We start from the raw sequence: 23,853 nt of genomic DNA, 5'->3' as shown, positions 1-23,853 counted from the left end.
AAAGTCCATATTTTAGTGAAGGTCTGTAGACTTTGAACACAATATAAACTAGTACTGTACTAGTACTGTATATCAAACATACTGAGGGGGTGATGGATCAACTTTTTGTTTATTAACAATGAAAAGAAAAACAAGCTGCTGTCCTCTGTATGCGTTGCTTTGCCAACACGTTTTGTTTGTGCTATCACAAACGATCAGAAATCTCAAAAATCCTCAACTTTAACAACCATGTAGCTACAATAAAAAAAAATTAAAAATTAAAATCCACTTACATTAAAGGAGGAGATGAAGAGAAAGAAGCAGACAGAAGGGTCGAAAAAAGGGGGTAAGGGGACGTGTTTCTCCTCTGTGAATTTGTGCTATCACAAACGATCAGAAATCTCAAAAATCCTCAACTTTAACAACCATGTAGCTACAATAAAAAACATTTAAAAATTAAAATCCACTTACATTAAAGGAGGAGATGAAGAGAAAGAAGCAGAGAGAAGGGTCGAAAAATGGGGGCAAGGGGACGCGTTTCTCCTCCTCTGTGAATTTGTGCTATCACAAACGATCAGAAATCTCAAAAATCCTCAACTTTAACAACCATGTAGCTACAATAAAAAAAATTTAAAAATTAAAATCCACTTATATTAAAGGAGGAGAAGAAGAGAAAGAAGCAGACAGAAGGGTCGAAAAATGGGGGCAAGGGGACGCGTTTCTCCTCCTCTGTGAAAGAAGTCTGCTTTGGCATTTTTTCCCAGAAAAGTCGGGTCTCATTACAATTCAAACTTGCTGTGGTGCGAAGCCTGTTTCGTTGAAGTTTCCATACTTGTGAGCGCCATTAATGTACTCATTGCAAATAGTCTTTTTTTTTTATTAACTCCACAAATATTTTCTCCTTTTTACGCTGGTATGTTGATTTTTTTAGAGATTCATACTCAGGCATGTGAAATTTCAATCTGCAATTTAAACACCAATTTGCACGTCAAAATATTGCTTTTTAAATTAAATATTAAAAAATATAACGTCCCCTATGACGGCCTCTTTGTTTGTCTATACCGCTTCCGTGGTGACTGCTGCGGGACTTGCAATTCTCTTCAGAAACAGTAAGGGTCAGCGTTTTTCTGTGTGAGCCAGAATCTTTTATAAAGAGAGTATGGCCAACTAAACAGCAGACGCCATGACTGCTACCAAGGACGTGTGCGGCATGCAATTGCTGTCGTTTTGATGTTAGTTTTTCAAACAAAATTATATGTCTACATATAGTTCTAAGCATACTCCAGCTCATAAACTAGCAGTCTGCTGCTACATTCCTGCAGTGTTTATTCTCAAGCAGACACCCTAAAACATAGCCGCCGATCCCATGGGTGCTTTTGGGCCCGAGCACCCACAGACAATGCCGAGCACCCACGTGTAAATGATACCAACTTTTTGATTTTTTAAATAATTTTTGAAAAATCAATTTTATTGTTAATTTTGTAGCGAGGTTGGTCTGTTTTACATAACAAAAAAGTCACAAATCATATAGTCTATAACATGGGTGTCAAACTCTGGCCAACGGGCCAGATTTGGCCCGCCGTGTAATTTAATTTGGCCCTTGAGGCAATATCAAATTAACATTACAGCTTGCCCGCCGTTATTGCCACTGTAAAACTGCAATTTCTCACACTTGCCAATCCTCCCGAAGTTCAGTGCCCCTCCCGAAAATCTCCCGGGGCAAGCATTCTCCCGATTTTCACACGGACAACAATATTGAGGGCGTGCCTTAAAGGCACTGCATTTAGCATTCTCTACAACCTGTCGTCACGTCCGCATTTCCTTCATACAAACAGCGTGCAGGCCCACTCGCATAATATATGCGGCTATTACACACACATAAGTGAATGCAAGGCATACTTGGTCAACAGCTATACAGGTCACACTGAGGGTGGCCGTATAAACAACTTTAACACTGTTACAAATATGCGCCACACTGTGAACTCACACCAAACAAGAATGACAAAATCATTTCGGGAGAACATCAGCACTGTAACATAACATAAACACAACAGAACAAATACCCAGAACCCCTTGCAGCACTAACTCTTTCGGGACGCTACAATATATTTTGATATTTACCTCAGAAGGCTGCAAATAGAAAAGAGGCTTTAAATTTGTATTTGAATTTTATTTGATATGCCATTGATATTTTTTTTCTTATTATTATTATTTGAAACTTGATTTTGTATGTGACTATAAAGTTATATAAGCCTTGCTTGTTCAATGTTCAATGCAAAACTTGTTTGGGTCCCTATTAAAAGGTTAATTTGTTCAACCTTGGCCCGCGGCTTTGTTCAATTTTAAATTTTGGCCCAATCTGTATTTGAGTTTGACACCCCTGGTCTATAACTAACAAGGTCTAACCAAGATTTCAATATGCCCGATAATGAACTAATTGTTATAATCCGCTGCCCGGATCATAGTTTATTTATGTTCACTTGTGTTTTCAGCACCTTTTGAGTTTGTGTGTCTCATGACGGCATTCACCTGCCTCTGGTTAGTGTTAGGGACGCGCACCTGTTGCCCAGGCACTAATCAGAGGGCTATTTAGTCCTTGCCCTGGCCTCACTCGGTCTGGCTCCCTAGTTTGTTTCATACAACAGATGATGACGTTCTTTTCCTGCTCTGTACCTGCAAGTTTCTACGCTAAGCTCTTTTAACCTCTAGCTCCCACGCTAGCTCATTTAGTTTCTGCCTTAAGTGCTATGAGCACGTTTTTCTTTGATACCGTATGATTTATTTGTGAATAAATCATTTATCCTACCTGCACGCTGTGCCCGAAGCCCGATCTGCATTCCTGGGAGAACAAACCCACCACGATGCGACCCGGTCGTCACTCTAATGACACGATCATCCTAACTTTGAACACACTACACACGAGCGAGAAAAGGCATACTTACTCAACAGCCATACATGTCACACTAAGGGTGGCAGTATGAACAATGCCAACACTGTCATAAACATGTGCCATATAGTGAAACCACTAAACAACAATGATAAATACATTTTGGGAGAATATTTGCATCGTAACACAAAATACACACTACAGAACAAATTCCCAGAATTCCCTGCAGCACCAACTCTTCCGGGATGCTACAATATAAACCAACGCCATTGGTGGATCTACACCTAACGTCCACTGTAATGATACCACTCACAATAGTGTACATCAGAGGTGCCCATTACGTCGATCGCGAGCTGCCAGTCGACCGCGGGGGATGTGTCAGTCGATCTCCAGCCAGGCTTTTAAAAAAAATAGACCTAAAAATTAGTGATCATCAATCTTCACCAAGACGTCACTTAAACGACATTCACGGCACCCGAGGGTCTTGTGAGACGACGCTGGCTGCTGCCAGTTCATTATTATGAAAAAATGACCGAGAGGAAGGCGAGAAACACTTTTTATTTCAACAGACTTTCGCGCCGTCCCCTTCCGTCAAAACTCTAAAGGCCGACTGCACATTTCCTATCTTCACAATAAAAGCCCTGCTTCATGCTGCCTGCGCTAACAAAATAAGAGTCTCGGAAAACTGGCGTGCACAAGCGATCCCTCAGAAAGCTGGCGTGCACATCACTTGTGCACGCCAGCTTTCCGAGACTCTTATTTTGTTAGCGCAGGCGGCATGAAGCAGGGCTTTTATTGTGAAGATAGGAAATGTGCAGTCGGCCTTTAGAGTTTTGACGGAAGGTACGGCGCGAAAGTCTGTTGAAATAAAAAGTGTTTCTCGCCTTCCTCTCGGTCATTTTTTCATAATAATGAACTGGCAGCAGCCAGCGTCATCTCACAAGACCCTCGGGTGCCGTGAATGTCAATCAAGCAAGCTACGGAATTTGCCGCCAATGTTTTTCTTGTAAAGTGTATGGAAGCTGGATGAATTAGATGCCAAAAACCAACCACTTTCATGTGGTATTGTACAGAGAGGACAACTTTTTTTCTCCTCCATTTGAAAATGTGGGCGTTATCATCATTACTGTCTGATTCCAATCAATGCAAGTCATCAGAATCAGGTAATACACCAACTTATATTCTTGTCTTTGTGAAAGAGAGACATCTATATGTGTTACACATGCTTGTATTATCATTAAACACATTTAACTTGTTTACAAAAATGTCTCTTTCATAAATAAATAAATATAAATGATATATATATAAATGAGGTAGATCCCCTCGAGTTGGTCAATTGAAAAGTAGCTTGCCTGCAGAAAAAGTGTGGGCACCCCTGGTGTACATAGTCGATACTACTATGATTACATCGATATTTCTTAACATCACAAAATCTTCTTTTGTTTTTTTAAGAATTGATATCATGTTTATAAACTCAGGAAATATGTCCCTGGACACATGAGGACTTTGAATATGACCAATGTATGATCCTGTTATCGCACTGATACCCAAATTAGTGGTATCATCCAAAACTAATGTAAAGTATCAAACAACAGAAGAATAAGTGATTATTACATGTTAACAGAAGTGTAGATAGAACATGTTGAGACAGCAAATAAGCAGATATTAACAGTAAATGAACAAGTACATCCTTAATATTTTTGACAAAAATAATAGAATGATAAATGACAATATGTTTCTGCATATGTCAGCAAATAAATTAGGAGCCTTTGTTTGTTTACTTACTAATAAAAGACAAGTTGTCTTATATGTTCACTATTTTATTTAAGGACAAACTTGCAATAAGAAACGTATGTTTAATGTACCCTAAGATTTGTTTTGTTAAACTAAAGCTATTAATGACATTTTTTGTGGTCCCCTTTATTTAGAAAAGTACCGAAATATTGATATCGGGACAACCCTAATACACATACTGAGCACCCACTGGCAAAAATGTAGATTGGCGCCAATGCCCTACCACCCAAAATACACAGATCAACTAAAAAATTACTTATTTCCCTCATTTTGCCATAATCCCCATTAGTTTTGGACCAACAATCACAGAAAAATTGTGACTTTTAACCACAATAAGTGTAACAAAAAAACCCCAATACATTATGAGTTGTACTTTTTCAAAATGTGCTTGTTGTATTTTCAAACAAAGAAAACAATCTGAAGTTGTCTTTATTTTTAAGTTATCGGGCCATGATTTGACCAGTCTGGCCCACTTGGGAATAGATTTTCCTCCATTTGGCCCCTGAGCTAAAATTAGTTTGACACCCCTGATCTAAATCGAAATGTTTGCCTAAAGAGAAGTTTGTAAATCGAGGTTCCACTGTGTATTGTGTGTCTATATATAGCTGTATGTAGAAGTATCTGGTTGTATCTGCTACTTTAATGTCTTTAATGTCTTCTGTGTTCTTTGATGTTTGATGTTTCTCTCTTACACACATGTAAGAAGGATGTGTTCTATGGCTATGAGTAGTTTTTTTCCCTTGGCCTCAGTCTACACCCCCTCTCCAGAGCCCAGGCTAAGACCGATTTTTTTTATTTTATTTTAATCTTCTATTTTTTTCTCCCTTTCCCCCCACCTTGTTTCCCTGTATCTCATCTTTTTTGTAAGGGGCGCTGGAAGCCGGCAGACCCGTCAGCGATCCTGTTCTGTCTCCCTGTAATGTTTGTCTGATCTTGAATGGAATTGTGCTGAAAATTGTAATTTTCCTGAAGGAACTCTCCTGACGGAATAAATAAAGTACTATCTAATCTAATCTAATCTATATATTTTAAAATAGCACAAATATTTCAGCGTGTGTAATAAGAACACATTTGTCAATGGCGTGGTAATGATAAGGGTGATACGACGTGTGCATATCGTTGCAGGTTGAGAAAGCGTCAGCGCGAAGCGAGGCTTGCTCACACGTCTCAGATGGTCCAGGAGATGAAACAAAGACTGAACAAGAGCGAGCAAGACCGAGGCAAGAAGCTGTCGTGGACCTCCATGCTTCTGACTGGCGGCGGTGCCGCCGTGCTGGCTTTGGGTCTGCTGGTCTGCTGGATGTTCTCCCAGTGAGCCGCTCTTCAAACGGACTGCAATTGGCGGCGGTGCCTGAGATCAGGTACTCGTCAAGTAGATTTAGAGGGTATTTATTTCTTCAGGTGGGAGCGCTAGATCAAATGAGTGCGTGTATATTTTTATGAGAATGAATCAAAAATGAGTAACACCTCAGGATCTCGGTGCCAGCGTGACGATTTGCTTTTCTTGCTATCTGAATGTACTGTATGACAGGAAAAAAAAAGAACCCTGCTGTTGTATTTCTATTTGTGTGTGTTAGTCATTCTCACTTTATGCTCGTGGGGGATTTCCAGGAAGTGAAATTCATCGCATTGAGTCATTTTTTTTTTTTTAAAAACTTGTTCTTCCGTTGTCAGAGAGCAGGATGTCCGAAAAAATATATATTTGTAGGCGAGCAGACGCCTGGCCATCCGCCTTGCTCCGCCCGCTGGATAGCTTCCATTTCACGTTATTCCCGCTGTTGAAGCATCGGTGTGGTATGTATATGAATGTATATTCTGTACATGACTATGCTATTCCTCTGGGTGACAGCAAATGCAAGGAAGGTGTGCCTTCAAGTCGTTTAGCAAGCCCCTTTTGGCATTCCACCTCTCTGTCTGTGCATTACACTTAGTACATGTTGTACCTTTCGACAGCACTTAACAAGAAATACTTCAATAAAACCCTACTCTTTTTCCCATAACTTTGCCTTGCATTTGTGTTTCCTCAAGTCACTGCGAGGATTATTCACACCTGACGTCCAGCCTAGAAATGTACACTTTTGTTTACCTTTTTACACGTCGCCCTTTTTCAACACAACCTCATATGGGATTGTACACTTATATTGTGTAGTTACATGTTGTATTGCTAGAAAAGTCACACAAAAAACTCAGTTGCCACTTTTGAACCTTTCTTGTAAGTAAGAACGTAAATATAACATGTATACCGGTACTTAAAAAAATCGACTGTATGTACTGTAGTATTGTATCATACTAAGTTAAATGTAGTGAAACACAAATATTTACCTTTACGCAGTAACAATTGACTAATTATGTACACAAAAACGGCAATATTTACTATGTACAAATCAAACAATGTTACAATTTACTATGTACATAAAGAATGTTACTACAGTATGTACACAAAGAATGTTACTATTTACAATGTACACATCAAATAGTTACTATGTTCACACATGTTTCTATTTACTATGTGCACAAAATAATGTTACAATATACTATGTTTAAAAATGTTTCTATTTACTATGTACACAAAAATTAGGTTACAATATAATATGTACACATTAAATAATGTTACAATGTACTATGTACACAAATAATGTTACTATTCACAATGTACACATCACATAATCTTACAATTTACTATGTTCACACATGTTTCTATTTACTATGTACACAAAATAATGTTACAATATGCTATGTACACATCACATAATCTTAAAATTTACTATGTTCACCAATGTTTATATTTACTATGTATACAAAAATAATGTTACAATATACTATTTACACGTCAAATGTTAAAATTTACTGTTTAAAATGTTTCTATGTACTATGTACACAAAAAAGGTTACAATATACTATGTACACATCAAATAATGTTACAATTTACTATGTTCACAAATGTTTCTATTTACTATGTACACAAAATGATGTTACAACATACTATGTACACATCAAATAATGTTACAATTTACTATGTTTAAAAATAATGTTTGTATTTACTATGTACACAAAATTATGTTACAATATACTATGTACACAAAATTATGTTACAATATACTATGTACACATCAAATAATGTTACAATTTACTATGTTTAAAAATGTTTCTATTTACCATGTACACAAAAATAATGTTACAATTTACTATGTACACATCAAATAATGTTACAATTTACTATTTTTTAAAATAACGTTTAAATTTACTATGTACAAAAAATTGTTACAATATACTATGTACACATCAAATAATTTTAAAATTTACTATGTTTAAAAATAATGTTTCTATTTACTATGTACACAAAAATTATGTTACAATATAATATGTACACAGGAAATAATGTTACAATTTACTGTGTTTAAAAATAATGTTTCTATTTACTATGTACACAAAAATAATGTTACAATTTACTATGTACACATCAAATAATGTTATAATTTACTATTTTTTAAAATAATGTTTCAATTTACTATGTACACAAAAATTGTTACAATATACTATGTTTAAAAATAATGTTTCTATTTACTATGTACACAAAAAGTATGTTACAATATAATATGTACACAGGAAATAATGTTACAATTTACTATGTACACAGATGTTTGTATTTACTATGTATACAAAAATGTTACAATATACTATGTACACATCAAATGTTACAATTTTCTATGTTCACAAATGTTTCTGTTTACTATGTACAAAAAATGTTACAATATATTATGTACACATCAAATAATGTAACAATTCACTATATTCATAATAATTGTTCTATTTGCTATGTACACAAAGGTTTCTATTCATTATATACACAAAAAAACTTTACAAAATACTATGTACACATCAAATGTTACAATTTACTATTTTTAAAATAATATTTCTATGTACTATGTACACAAAAAGTATGTTACATTATACTATGTACACATCAAATAATGTTACAATTTAGTACGTACACAACAATAATGTTACAATTCATCATGTACTCATCAAATGTTACGATTTACAAAGTACACAAGGAATGTTTCTATTTACTATGTACACAAAAATAAAGTTACAGTATACTATGTACATGTCAAGTAATGTTACAATCTACTATATACACAGAAAATGTTACTATTTACACAAAATAATGTTACTATTTACACAGTGCATCGGAGAAGTATTCACAACGCCTTTACAGCCTTATTACAAAATAGATTTCATAAATTTTTCCCTCAAAATTCTACAGACAATACCCCTTAATGACAATGTGAAAAAGTCTTTAAACGTTTTTTGAAAATGTTAAAAAAAAAAAAAAAAACTACTTAGTTCAACTAAGTACACATCAAAGAATGTTACAATTGACTATGTACGTGTTTATGGATCTTGTCGTTCATGAGGTTATTGTATTCCCAGGGCCTTCAATGGATGGCAAGTGAAGTGCTGAGTTTGTGTTGACATTGATCACATTTTATCTGTGCACAGGCTGCTAGGACCAGACAATGTATCCTCTAACAAGATGAGGGGTGCATGCCCAGGGAAGAGAGAGTTTGCACGTTTTATCAAATATATTTTTATACATTTTCCAGATAACCAAGTAAAGGTGAGTCATGTTTACAGAAAGATTGAAAATATAATCCACACAAAGATAAAGAATAAAAGAAAACCCACAAAAAAAGTAACCTTCACATTTCCTTTGATTTAAGGTAGCGATTAGCGCGTTAGTTGTCACCTAGTGATGAGTGTACATGTTTTGTAAAGTTTGCGGGTCCTTGGCCTGTAAAAAGTTGAATACCCTTGATGTCCAGCGAACAAAATCTATCAATAATTAAGAGTAGGAGGTGTAAATGTGAATAGTAGAAGACCAGGAACACAAAACATGTAATAAAACAAGATCTAGCTTGTAGCTTGTCACATTATATGTGTTGATCATTCCGCTGCTTGATTGGCTATTTGCTCCAGGAAGTGAGTCTCTGTGGGCTTCTGCTCGCTCAAATCGGTGCTGAGTTTCCAAACGCTGACCACGCCGTCACTTCCTCCTACAGCCAGGAGGCCGCCATTCTGCGCGTTGAAGGCCAAACACGTGGCGGCCTTGTTGACGCCTTCTGGACCGATGGTGGCTGCTGGTCTTAGTGATCTTCCACTCAGGTCGAATATTTGCACCTCACCTGGGTCACACAACAACACCTTTTAAAGCTACACTCTATGTATACTACTGTAGCATGAATTGATTTACGTCAGGAGTGTCCAAAGTATGGCCCGGGGGCCATTTGCGGCCCGCAGCTAATGTTTTATCGGCCCGCAGCACATCATTCTAAAAATACTAAAATATATACATTTCTTTTCAAACATTAAAAAGTGGAATAAAAGAGCAAATAGGTGAAATGCAACAAGGAAAAAGTTGCATTGTTGACTCTAATAACACCATTTTTTAAATAATTTCTTAAAAAATAATGAATAAAAATCAATGTTGCTATAAATTGATTGATTTCAGGACAAAAAGGACAAATACAACAAACAATATGAAAATCAGAAAAAAAAATCCATACTAATTATATACTAATACTATTTATCCTATTGATTATTATAAATATATTAAACCAATTACAATATATTATCTGAAGCTGATATAGAGATTTAAGTGTTGAATGAAAAAAAAAAAAAACCATGACCTTTTTATAAGTGGGGCACTTTTGGATCCCTAAGGATTTTAGTGGATTTTAATAACTCTTTGCAAAAAAAAAATTTTAAATAATACATTCCAATACATTTTGCTATGAATTTTTGACCTATTTAACAATCCAATTACTTCACAATAAATATTTCACTTTGAAAATCCTTTTGGGAAAAATATTGTATTTTGCCTCAAAAAATAGGGTTTCAACAAAAAGCTCGTAAAAAGTAAAACAATTAATGAAGTAGAATTAGCGATTCAAGGGTTTTATGGAAAAAAATAACACATGACTTATTTTGAACCTTGTTTAAGACTGAAACCCTTCTGGGTCCTTAAGACCTAACTTGACGGAGCCCCAACAATTAAAAAAAAAAAAGTGTATATTGTATTGGTGATGAAAATGAAAAAATATCAACTTGGCCCTCGCGTGCTTTGATTTTTCAGTGTGCGGCCCTCAGTGGAAAAAGTTTGGACACCCCGGATTTACATGGACCCCGACTTAAAGTAGTTGAAAAACTTATTGGGGTGTTACCATTTAGTGGTCAATTGTACGGAATATGTACTGAACTGTGCAATCTACTAATAAAAGTTTCAATCAATCAATCAAAAAGCTCTATTAGATAGATTCCTTCTATTGTCATTTAAAATAACAAGATTCAGTTTAAAGAAAAAAAGTGAAAACATGGACACACAAAAATGAACAGCCGAAACAATTCCATATACACACAGCGCCTAAAAAATATGCAGCGATCATAAAATAAGCAGTTTCTGTATTAAAAAGACTGTAACATGTATTAAAATGATGGTAAAATGTATCAAAAAGATAGTTATGTGTTAAATGATAGTACAATTATTTCACAGGCCAGTTTATAGTATTTTATTTAGTTTGTTTAGTTCTTACACTACACTATTTATACTAGCACTAAACTTACAGTATATTATGTACACTATACTAGCACTATACTGAAAGCTAGAAATATGGCTTGTTGGAGGTGACCAAATAATTATTTTCCAGAGGAATTTACCAATGAATTGATAAAAAATCCTTCAATGTGATTTCCTGGAGTATTTTTTTCCCCCATTCTGTCTCTCATAGTTGAGGTATACATATGATGAAAGTTACATGACTCCCCATCTTTTTAGGTGGGAGAACTTGCATAATTAGTGGCTGACTAAATACTTTTTCGCCCCACTGTTTGTGTGTAACAATATGAATAAATATCTATATACATACATAAATACAAAGTATTAGTACATCTATTACATACACGGTATATCTACTGGGTCTATACTAATGTCTATTACATATGCTCTATATCTACTAGCTCTCTACATATATCTAATATATATATTCTCTATACATGTGTCTATTATATACGCTATACTAGCTTTATACTAGCTCTGATTATGTATATAATATAAACTATATATACTGTTTACTTATGTATATTATATACATTATATATAATAGCTTTATACATATAGTATGTATTATATGTACTCTATACTCGCTGTATTTACATTTATTATATACACTATGTACACTAGCTCTATATTTATGTCTTATGTACTACATATACTAGCTCTATATACCGTATTTCCTTGAATTGCCGCAGGGTGTATAGTATGCGCCTGCCTTGAATTACTGCCGGGTCAAACTCGCTTCCCAAAATAATTAGCGCATGCCTAGTATTACCGCCTGGTGACGTCACGACTGACACTTCCCCTGTCATCATTTTCAAAATGGAGGAGGCTGATTTCAATACCGGTCATTTGAAATCGCATAAAGGGAAGATTTAGAGCTATTCAGTAGGATTTAAGGTCCAAGCTTACATCACACTCAAATTTTTACTGCATACCTTTGGTAAGTGCCAGAGTGAAGAGGTTTTAAAATAATTAGCGCATGCTTACTTTTACCGCATGCCTTTGGTAAGCGCAGGAGTGAGAAGAGGTTTCAAATTAATTAGCGCCCCGGCGGCAATTCAAGGGAATACGGTATCTATCATATACACTATATGTACTAGCCATATACTTATAATAGCATATATAATATACATATCTGTGTGTGTGTGTGTGTATATATATATATATATATATATATATATAATCCATCCATTTTCTACCGCTTTTTTACATATATATCTGTGTGCATATATATCTCTATCCATCCATTCATCCATCCATCCATCCATCTTCTACTGCTTGTTCCGTTCGGGGTCGCGGGGGTTGCTGGAGCTTATCTCAGCTGCATTGGGGTGTAAGGTGGGGTACATCCTGGACAAGTCGCCACCTCATCGCAGGGCCAACACAGACAGACAACACTCACATTCAAACACTAGGGCCAATTTAGTGTTGCCAATCAACCTAATTATCCATCCCTTTTCTACTGCTTATTCTCTTTTGGGGTCGCGGGGGGCGCTGGCGCCTATCTCACTTATAATTGGGCGGAAGGCGGGGTACACCCCGGACAAGTCGCCACCTCATCGCAGGGCCAACACACACATATATATATATATATATATATATATATATATATATATATATATATATATATATATATATATATATATATATATATATATATATATATATAGTAGCTCCCTCTCACTCCATGTATATATATACACACACACATCCATACTAAATGGTAAATTGGTTATACTTGTATAGCGCTTTTCTACCTTCAAGGTTACTCAAAGTGCTTTGACACCATTTCCACATTCCCCCATTCACACACTGATGGTCGGAGCAGCCACTATACTTATGTCTATTATATATGTTCTATGTGTACTAGTCCTATACTTATATATGTTGTATACACTATTTATACTAGATCTATGCTTATGTGTATTATAAACACTCGATATATACTGGCTCTATACTCTATATATATTATATGTTTACACCATAGAAATACACTGCACTATTATAAAGTATTCTAAGAATAAGGTTTACCTTGTGTAGTATTATGAACAATTATATTAATAACTTTGTTGTGCCTTGTACAGTATTATGAATAATGATATTAACTTTGTTATACCTTGTCCAATATTATGATAGATAGATAATACTTTATTGATTCCTTCAGGAGAGGTGATATTAATAACTTTTTTGTACCCTGTCCAATATTATGAATAAAAATATTAACTTTGTTGTACCTGGTCCAGTGTTATGAATGATCATTTTAACAACTTTGTTATACTTGGTTCAATATGATGAACAATGAAATTCATAATGTTGCTGGATCTTGTCCAGTATTATGAATGATGATATTAATAACTTGGTCGTACCTCATCCAATATTATGAATGATCATAATAAAAACTTGACTGTACCTTGTCCAGTGGCTGCAGCAAAGACCAAAGGTCGGCTTGGAGACCACTGCACTTTGAAGACGTAGCTGTCAGACACTCGTAGTGACAGCAGAGGGTTGTTTTGCAGCAGAGAATGCAGGTGGGTTAGACCGTCTGTCCCTGCACTCAGAAACAGATTCCTGCAACAAAGACATCAATTCAGCTTACTTTACTTGTAACTGTGGACAGGTGAGCAGTGTATGGAGTGGACAGGTGTCTGTACCTGTGGACAGGTGAGCAGTGTATGGAGTGGACAGGTGTGTGTACCTGTGAAAAGGTGAGCAGTGTATGGAGTGGACAGGGCCACTGCCAGGTTTGAAAGAGAAGACCGCGGGAGCTCTCAGTGGAACACTTTGACTTTCAGGTGGAAGAGCAGCGGGTGTTTGTGAGGACAGAGAGCATCTCAGCAGAAGACCACCCTCAGAACCAACAATCAGAGTGTCTGGGTCCCAGGTGGACAGATCCATGGAGGTGACGCCCACTGTGACAGTTCCTTGGACCTGTACACACACACAAACCCAAAAACTGAATCGAAGAAATCTTCTCCTAAAAAGACACTTTGGAAAACACAACCTGATCATGAAATTATTGAAGAATGAGAACTGTAAGTAAGTTCCATAAGTAAACTCTTTAAGTGGCCAAGTAAGTGAATATGGTAGTAAATAGGTAGGTAATAATAAGTAAGTAAACATGTTAGTAAATAGTTAAGAAAATATGTTAGTAAGTAGGTCAGTAAGTAAATATGTTAATAAATAAGTCAGTAAGTAAATATGTTAGTAAATAGGTCAGTAAATAAATATGTTTGTAAATTGGTCAGTAAGTAAATATGTTAATAAATAAGTCAGTAAGTAAATATGTTAGTAAATAGGTCAGTAAATAAATATGTTTTAAATTGGTCAGTAAGTAAATATGTTCGTAAACAGGTAGGTAAGAAAGTCAGTAAATATGTCATTTAATAGGTAAGTAAGTAAATATGGAAGTAAGTCAATATGTTAGTAAATAGGTAAGTAAGTAAATATGTTTGTAAATAGGTCAGTAAGTAAATATGTTAGTAAATAAATATGTTTGTAAATAGGTAAGTAAGTAAATATGTTTGTAAATAGGTAAGTAATTAAATATTTTCGTAAACAGGTAGGTAAGTAAGTCAGTAAAAATGTTATTTTATAGGTAAGTAAGTCAATATGTTAGTAAATAGGTAAGTAAATAAATATGTTTGTAAATAGGTAAGTAAGTAAATATGTTTGTAAATAGGTCAATAATTAAATATGTTCATAAACAGGTAGGTAAAAAGTCAGTAAATATGTTATTAAATAGGTAAGTCAATAAATATGTTAGTAAATAGGTAAATAAGTCAATATGTTAGTAAATAGGGAAGTAAGTAAATATGTTAATAAATAGGTCAGTAAGTAAATATATTCTTGAATAGGTAAGTAAGTAAATGTGTTAGTAAATAGGTCAGTAAGTAAATGTGTTAGTAAGTATGTTTGTAAATAGGTCAAATTTTTAAATAAGTTCGTAAAGTAGGTAAGTAAGTCAGTAAATATGTAATTTAATAGGTAAGTAAGTAAATATGTTAGTAAATAGGAAAGTAAGTCAGTATGTTAGTAAATAGGTAAGTAAGTCAATATGTTAATAAATAGGTAAGTAAGTAAATATGTCAGTAAGTAAATGTGTTAGTAAGTAGGTAGGTAAGTCAGTAAATATGTTATTTAATAGGTAAGTAAGTAAATATGTTAGCAAATAGGTAAGTAAGTCAATATGTTAGTAAATAGGTAAGTAAGTAAATATGTTAATAAATTGGTCCGTAAGTAAATATGTTCTTAAATAGGTAATTAAGTAAATGTGCTAGTAAATAGGTAAGTAAGTAAATATATTAGTAAATAAGGAAGTAAGTAAATATGTTAGTAAATAGATTGGTAAGTAAATATGTTAGTAAATAGGTCAGTAAGTAAATGTGTTAGTAAATAGGTAAGTAAGTAAGTAAATATGTTAGTAAATAGGCCAGTAAGTAAATGTGTTAATAAATAGGTAAGTAAGTAAATATGTTAGTAAATAGGCCAGTAAGTAAATGTGTTAGTAAATAGGTAAGTAAGTAAATATGTTAGTAAATTAGGAAGTAAGTAAATATGTTAGTAAATAGATTGGTAAGTAAATATGTTAGTAAATAGGTAAGTAAGTAAATGTGTTAGTAAATAGGTAAGTAAGTAAATATGTTAGTAAATAGGTCAGTAAGTAAATGTGTTAGTAAATAGGTAAGTAAGTAAGTAAATATGTTAGTAAATAGGCCAGTAAGTAAATGTGTTAGTAAATAGGTCAGTAAGTACATATGTTAGTAAATAAGTAAGTAAGTAAATATGTTAGTAAATAGGTAAGTAAGTAAATGTGTTAGTAAATAGGTAAGTAAGTAAATATGTTAGTAAATAGGTCAGTAAGTAAATGTGTTAGTAAATAGGTAAGTAAGTAAGTAAATATGTTAGTAAATAGGTAAGTAAGTAAATATGTTAGTAAATAGGCCAGTAAGTAAATGTGTTAGTAAATAGGTCAGTAAGTAAATATGTTAGTAAATAAGTAAGTAAATATGTTAGTAAATAGGTAAGTAAGTAAATGTGTTAGTAAATAGGTAAGTAAGTAAATATGTTAGTAAATAGGCCAGTAAGTAAATGTGTTAGTAAATAGGTCAGTAAGTAAATATGTTAGTAAATAAGTAAGTAAATATGTTAGTAAATAGGTAAGTAAGTAAAAATGTTAGTCAATAGGTCAGTAAGTAAATATGTTCGTAAAAAGGTAGTAAGTTAGTCTGTAAATATGTTAGTAACTAGGTAAGTAAGTAAATAGGAAAGTAAATCAGTAAAAATGTTATTGGGTTAGAAAGTAAGTACATTTGTTAGTAAATGGGTAAGTTAGTAAATATGTTAGTAAAAGTAAAGTACGTGGGTGAGTAAAAATGGAAATACAGTGCATAGATAAATTGATAAAGTACATAGGTAGATAAATAAGTCATATAACATATGATGTAAGTACATTTATGAGTGTGTGGTTACTTTGAAGTTGGTGCCGCAGGAAGGAATCTGTTGTTGGATCAAAATAAAAGCTGATTTCACATCAAATCTTCCTTGCTCGGAATTCAGAGTCCACAGCAGAAGTCTTCCTCCTGAACATGCGCTCAGTACACCAAACTCTCCTTTGGTGTTCAGGGACACCCACGTCACCTACACACACACACACACACACACACACACACAGGTTAGCTATCATTCAATGTAGTACTTTGTATTACTACGAATAGTAACAATATCATCATAATATTTAATATTACTTAAAGTAACAATCTCCCATTGTGTTACAAAAGTAGTGTTTGTCAAGGCGCATTCCTTCGTAGTGTTGGGTGAAAACTAGACACCCAGACGCACCGCCTTACTTTAGAGGTGTAGCTCTTTGTTGTAAAGGTAATAATCCTTACACAGGCTCATACTAATTTTTTTAAATACATTTTACTTCCTCTATTTAGTCAATTTGAATGTCTTGTTGATGCAGTGCCAGACCGAGGACCTCACTAAACAATCCAATCTCCATCAATCCATTTTCTTCCCCTTATCAGAGGTCGGGTGGCGGGGGTCCCCACTTTAAAAGAGTTCACGCACAGGCGTTCTCCTGAAGGCAATCCCACCAACAGGAGGATAAACATACTCGTTTTGAGTGATCGTCGCCGACGACATTACATGTACAAGTTAATGGGAAGTAAAATATTTGGTTCTTCAAAAATGTAGTAGGTGCGGCTTATATATCGTCAGGAACATACGATAGTTAACACATTGTACAGCATGTACCTTTAAGCTGATACAGAGGCGACAGTGTTGACGCTTTTTGATTGATTGATCGAAACTTGATTGATTGATCGAAACTTTTTTTAGTAGATTGCACAGTTCAGTACACATTCCGTACAACTGACCACTAAATGGTAGAACCCGATTAAGTTTTTCAACTTGTTTAAGTCGGGGTCCACGTTAATCAATTCATGGTAAAACGTGTGCAAATGATTCAAAGTCCAGTACTGTGGAAATATGTTTGAATATGATAATCAGTTTATTTGAAGCTATCAAAATGAAATCAAATGCAGGCTATAGAACATAATGTCATTGTTAGTATGCTGACCTTGAATTGAACTATTATGTTAGATCCACTATGGACTGGACTCTCACTATTACGTTAGATCCACTATGGACTGGACTCTCACTATTATGTTAGATCCACTATGGACTGGACTCTCTCTATTACGTAAGATCCACTATGGACTGGACTCTGGCTATTATGCTAGATCCACTATGGACTGGACTCTCACTATTATGTTGGATCCACTATGGACTGGACTCTCACACAATTACGTTAGATCCACTATGGAGTGGACTCTCAGTATTATGCTAGATCCACTATGGACTGGACTCTCACTATTATGTTGGATCCACCATGGACTGGACTCTCACACTATTAAGTTAGATCCACTATGGACTGGACACTCACTATTATGTTGGATCCACTATGGACTGGACTTTCAGAATATTGTGTTAGACCCACTCGATGTCCATTGCATCCGGTCTCCCCTAGAGAACGGGGGGTGGGGGGGATCACCCACATCTGCGGTCCTCTCCAAGGTTTCTCATTGTTATTCACATTGACATCCCACGGGGTTGTGAGTTTTTCCTTGCCCTTATGTGGGCACTGAACCGAATATGTCATTGTGGCTTGTGCAGCCCTTTGAGACACTTGTGGTTTAGTGCTATATAAAGAAACACTGATTGATTGATTGAACATTATTACAGCAGCGAGACCTGACCACGCACGGCTCGGTCGAAAAACTGTTTGTGTCCCCCCAGCAATTGCACCTGAGTGCGACCACTTGAACCCTAGATTAAATGAGGTTACCATGGCAACCGCACCATAGCAAGGGTCCCCCCCCTAATGGGGAACAGTGACAACCATCAGCATGAACAGAGGCCAGCAATCATTGAGAAAACAATATAAACAAAATAAGGAAATTTGGCTCCAACGCACATTATTATTGCGTTAACTGTAATATTTTTACGATTAAAAAAAGATCAATCAATCAATCAATCAATGTTTACTTATATAGCCCTAAATCACTAGTGTCTCAAAGGGCTGCACAAACCACCACGACATCCTCGGTAGGCCCACATAAGGGCAAGGAAAACTCACACCCAGTGGGACATCGGTGACAATGATGACTATGAGAACCTTGGAGAGGAGGAAAGCAATGGATGTCGAGCGGGTCTAACATGATACTGTGAAAGTTCAACCCACAATGGATCCAACACAGTCGCGAGAGTCCAGTCCAAAGCGGATCCAACACAGCAGCGAGATTCCCGTTCACAGCGGAGCCAGCAGGAAACCATCCCAAGCGGAGGCGGATCAGCAGCGCAGAGATGTCCCCAGCCGATACACAGGCAAGCAGTACATGGCCACCGGATCGGACCGGACCCCCTCCACAAGGGAGAGTGGGACATAGAAGAAAAAGAAAAGAAACGGCAGATCAACTGGTCTAAAAAGGGAGTCTATTTAAAGGCTAGAGTATACAAATGAGTTTTAAGGTGAGACTTAAATGCTTCTACTGAGGTGGCATCTCGAACTGTTACCGGGAGGGCATTCCAGAGTACTGGAGCCCGAACGGAAAACGCTCTATAGCCCGCAGACTTTTTTTGGGCTTTGGGAATCACTAATAAGCCGGAGTCCTTTGAACGCAGTGTCTCACCTGACAAACAGGTTCTCTGTGACTGTCTGCTGACATGCCAGTTTGTGCCAGCACCGGGTCTGTGGTCTGACTGGTGTCCCAGACCAGCACTTCTCCGCTGTACAAACCACCTGCAGCACATGTTTCTCGTCACGCATGCAGGGGCAAAATAAATATATTCCAAACAAATCTGAATACCCGCGATGAGGGCCGGCTGCTTGGGGTGGCAGCACAGACACGTCACTGCCGTAGAAACGCTGATGACCACGTCCGCTTGTTGAGGCTTCAGACCTCTATGGTCTAAGTTCCACATGCAAACGTAGGACTTGTCCTGGTTCCAGTCCCCTTCCGCCATCCTGCCGCGGCACAACAAAAGCGGTGTTTGATTGACAGCCGGCATTGTCGTTAACACGCAAACGCACCGCCCATAAGCACAGGCGATGGACGCTCCGGTACAAGTCCACGACACGCTCGTCACGTGAAGACATCGCTCGACGGCCTTGGGGTGTTGAAGTTGGTGAAGACACAACACCTGCACAACAACACACACCCCTAAAGTACATCTACTATTTATAAACATAATATTGGTGTGCAGTGTTGGTATAATCATGATTTACTTCTCACCTTCTGATTGCGTTCTTCCCAGTTGACCTGAAAGTCATCAAACGCGTGACTCTTGGCATTCCTGACCAGCTCTCTGATGACGGCGGCTTCCACGCCGCGCACAAACTCCTTCAGGCCCTCGGAATGGAGCTCGTGTTGTTGATCCTGAAGGAGCTTTGGACTTAAATGATCCGGCTGATCAGTCTGAGTACTTCTCATCACACTACACACACTTTGTACTCCTGCTTCACTGCTGTCAATCACTCTGGTCTGACAGCCTCTCTGAAAAACACACGCACGCACGCACGCACGCACGCACGCACGCGCACACACACACGCACGCACGCACGCACGCACGCGCACACACACACACGCACACACAGGCGGTTTAGCTCGGTTGGTAGAGTGGCCGTGCCAGCAACTTGAAGGTTGCAGGTTCAATTCCCGCTTCTGCCAACCTAGTCACTACTGTTGTGTCCTTGGGCAAGACACTTTACCCACCTGCTTCCAGTGCCAACCACACTGGTTTGAATGTAACTTAGATATTGGGTTTCACTATGTAAAGCGCTTTGAGTCACTAGAGAAAAAGCGCTATATAAATATAATTCACTTCACTTCACACACACACACTTTAGGAAATAGGTGGTTGTTTCATTAAAGGCTTAAGCAGACTACATTTTTCTATTAAAAAATAAAAGCTACGAAAACAAATCCAATCAACATTATATATATATATATATATATATATATATATATATATATATATATATATATATATGTATATGTATAAAATGCAGTCCTCTCCAAGGTTTCTCATAGTCATCATTGTCACCGACGTCCCACTGGGTGTGAGTTTTCCTTGCCCTTATGTGGGCCTACCGAGGATGTCGTTGTGGTTTGTGCAGCCCTTTGAGACACTAGTTATTTAGGGCTATATAAATAAACATTGATTGAATGATATTAAGGTGGGAGCTGCAAATTAACGTCTCACGGGCCACTCTAAAACATAATGTATATATACATATATTTATTTATTTATTATTATTATTTTTTAATTTATACTACCATATTGTATATGCACCTTAGGAGGAGCTGCTCCAATTTCGTTGTTCTTTGAACCTGTTCATTGCAATAATGACAATAAAACTCTATTCTATTCATACATACACACACACACACACACACACACACACACTGACCACTGATTTAAAATCCTTATTATTTTTGAGCAATGACAGTTTTAAAGAAAAATACAGCTTTTATGGCAGCTTTGCGTTATTAAGAGTAAACACTGCAACATTTTCTTGTTACTATTCACCCGTTAGCTTTTTTATTCCACATTTTTAATGTTTTTTTTTTAATGTGCCTGGGGCCGTTAAAAAATGAGCTGTGACCCACAAATGGCCCCTGGGCTAAACTTTGGACACCCCTGATTTATACACATATAATAATGTTTTCTTTTGAGTATCACACAAATCAAACAAAAAAATGGCAAGTACTTTGTTACATTTTGTGCAAACCCTGTTTCCATATGAGTTGGGAAATTGTGTTAGATGTAAATATAAACAGAATACAATGATTTGCAAATCCTTTTCAACCCATATTCAGTCGAATGCACAACAAAGACAACATATTTGATGTTCAAACTCATAAACTTTATTTTTTTTTTGCAAATAATAATTAACTTAGAATTTCGTGGCTGCAACACGTGCCAAAGTAGTTGGGAAAGGGCATGTTCACCGGAGTGTTACATCACCTTTTCTTTTAACAACACTCAATAAACGTTTGGGAACTGAGGAAACTAAATGTTGTAGCTTTGAAATCGTAATTGTTTCCCATTCTTGTTTTATGTAGAGCTTCAGTCGTTCAACAGTCCGGGGTCTCCGCTGTCCTATTTTACGCTTCATAATGTGCCACAAATTTTCGATGGGAGACAGGTTTGGACTGCAGGCGGGCCAGGAAAGTACCCGCACTCTTTTTTTTACAAAGCCACGCTGTTGTAACACTTGTCTTGCTGAAATAATCAGGGGCGTCTATGAAATACATGTTGCTTGGATGGCAACATATGTTGCTCTAAAACCTGAATGTACCTTTCAGCATTAATGGTGCCTTCACAGATGTGTAAGTTACCCATGCCTTGGGCACTAATACACCCCCATACCATCACAGATGCTGGCTTTTCAACTTTGCGCCTATAACAATCCGGATGGTTATTTTCCTCTTTGTTCCGGAGGACACCACGTCCACAGTTTCCAAATATAATCTGAAATGTGGACTCGTCAGACCACAGAACACTTTTCCACTTTGCATCAGTCCATCTTAGATGAGCTCAGGCCCAGCCAAGCAGGCCGCTATTCAGGATATTGTTGATAAATGGGTTTGGTTTTGTATAGTACAGTTTTAACTAGCACTTACAGATGTAGCGACCAACTGTAGTTACTGACAGTGGTTTTATGAAGTGTTTCTGAGCCCATGTGGTGATATCCTTTACACACTGATGTCGTTTTTTGATGCAGTACCGCTTGAGGGATCAAAAGTCCGTAATATCATCGCTTACGTGCAGTGATTTCTCCAGATTCTCTGAACTTTTTGATGATTTTACGGACCGTAGATGGTAAAATCCCTGAATTCCTTGCAATTGCTCGTTGAGAAATGTTGTTCTAAAACTGTTCGACAATTTGCTTACAAAGTGGTGACCCTCACCCCATCCTTGTTTGTGAATTACTTAGCATTTCACGGAAGCTGCTTTTATACCCAATCATGGCACCCACCTGTTCCCAATTAGCCTGCACACCTGTGGGATGGTCCATATAAGTGTTTGATGAGCATACCTCAACTTTATCAGTATTTATTGCCACATTTCCCAACTTCTTTGTCACGTGTTGCTGGCATCAAATTCTAAAGTTATTGATTATTTGCAAAAAAAAAAAAATGTTTATCAGTTTGAACATCAAATATGTTGTCTTAGTAGTGCATTCAATTGAATATGGGTTGAAATCGATTTTCAAACCACTGTATTCCGTTTATATTTACATCTGACACAATTTCACAACTCATATGGAAACGGGGTTTGTACATTAAAGATGCTAAAAGCGAGCACACAGCTATAATTAGAATAATTATCTAGTTAGATAAAATGAATAATTGTTCACGTACCGATTCCTGGGCCAAATGCTGACATTTTGTCCATGACGACTCAATACTCACAGACATTTGATGCTCGTCACTAAACATATCGGTGAATTATAATTATTATTCTTAAAATATATCAATAAATACTATTTCCTGTCCTTAAAGTGCATTAAATGCGTTGTTGTCATAACAGCCGTCAACAAAAATCGTCTCTTCTTTTTCTTCTTCTATGGTTACTTCTCCTTCTCCTTTGGTGGTGGTGGCAACCCGGTTTATATGCGCAACAGCGCCACTAAGAGGATGTTAGAAGAGGTGTTGTATATACTGTATGTACAGTGGGGCTAAAAAGCATTTAGTCAGCCAGCGATTGTGCAAGTTCTCCCACTTAAAATGATGACAGAGGTCTGTAATTTTCATCATAGGTACACTTCAACTGTGAGAGACAGAATGTGAAAAAAAAAATCCAGGAATTCACATTGTAGGAATTTTAAAGAATTTATTCGTAAATTATGGTGGAAAATAAGTATTTGGTCAACCATTCAAAGCTCTCACTGATGGCTCCAGATCTCACGATACATGGCCCCATTCGTTCTTTCCTTAACACGGATCAATCGTCCTGTCCCCTTAGCAGAAAAACAGCCCCAAAGCATGATGTTTCCACCCCCATGCTT

At 36.5% G+C, this 23,853-nt stretch overlaps 2 protein-coding genes and 1 long non-coding RNA gene across 4 annotated transcripts in view; 2 read left to right on the top strand and 1 right to left on the bottom strand.

Annotated features, from left to right (window-relative positions):
* The window catches only part of ptpn2a (protein tyrosine phosphatase non-receptor type 2a), a 36,192-nt gene extending 29,532 nt beyond the window's left edge, over positions 1-6,660 (top strand). The window contains exon 9 of the mRNA XM_061881700.1: positions 5,786-6,660. Within this exon, the coding sequence (XP_061737684.1) occupies positions 5,786-5,975 (190 nt within the window). The 3' untranslated portion in view covers positions 5,976-6,660. The remainder of the gene's footprint in view (positions 1-5,785) is intronic.
* Positions 6,661-7,957: 1,297 nt separating this feature from the next.
* LOC133539641 (uncharacterized) lies at positions 7,958-16,811 on the top strand. 2 transcript variants are annotated; one of them, XR_009803458.1, is made up of 4 exons: positions 7,958-9,826; positions 13,696-13,804; positions 13,894-13,981; positions 14,069-16,811. It is a non-coding gene; the product is annotated as an uncharacterized LOC133539641 (long non-coding RNA). The 2 variants fall into 2 exon arrangements; XR_009803457.1 differs by having other exon boundaries at positions 13,894-16,811.
* On the bottom strand, positions 9,228-23,414 carry dync2i2 (dynein 2 intermediate chain 2). The gene is made up of 9 exons (XM_061881699.1): positions 23,207-23,414; positions 20,072-20,332; positions 19,870-19,979; positions 19,646-19,803; positions 19,469-19,578; positions 16,746-16,913; positions 13,972-14,204; positions 13,687-13,844; positions 9,228-9,846 (listed from the first exon to the last, which is right to left on the bottom strand). The coding sequence occupies exons 1-9, from the start codon at positions 23,282-23,284 to the stop codon at positions 9,608-9,610; spliced, it is 1,515 nt and encodes a 504-aa protein (XP_061737683.1). The 5' UTR covers positions 23,285-23,414; the 3' UTR covers positions 9,228-9,607.
* Between the last annotated feature and the right edge of the window lie 439 nt (positions 23,415-23,853).

The sequence above is a fragment of the Nerophis ophidion genome, linkage group LG21 (assembly GCF_033978795.1).
Source record: "Nerophis ophidion isolate RoL-2023_Sa linkage group LG21, RoL_Noph_v1.0, whole genome shotgun sequence".
Taxonomy (NCBI): Eukaryota; Metazoa; Chordata; class Actinopteri; order Syngnathiformes; family Syngnathidae; genus Nerophis; species Nerophis ophidion.
This window is presented reverse-complemented; position numbering and strand designations above follow the sequence as displayed.

Excerpts from the sequence above, each read along its gene's own strand:
- dync2i2 (XM_061881699.1), bottom strand. The coding sequence starts at position 23,284 with ATGTTTAGTGACGAGCATCAAATGTCTGTGAGTATTGAGTCGTCATGG. Across the intron at positions 20,333-23,206 it reads AGCATTTGGCCCAGGAATCG|AGAGGCTGTCAGACCAGAGT; the intron begins GTACGTGAACAA and ends TGTGTTTTTCAG. Across the intron at positions 13,845-13,971 it reads CACTGCTCACCTTTTCACAG|GAATCTGTTTCTGAGTGCAG; the intron begins GTACACACACCT and ends TCTTTGTTGCAG.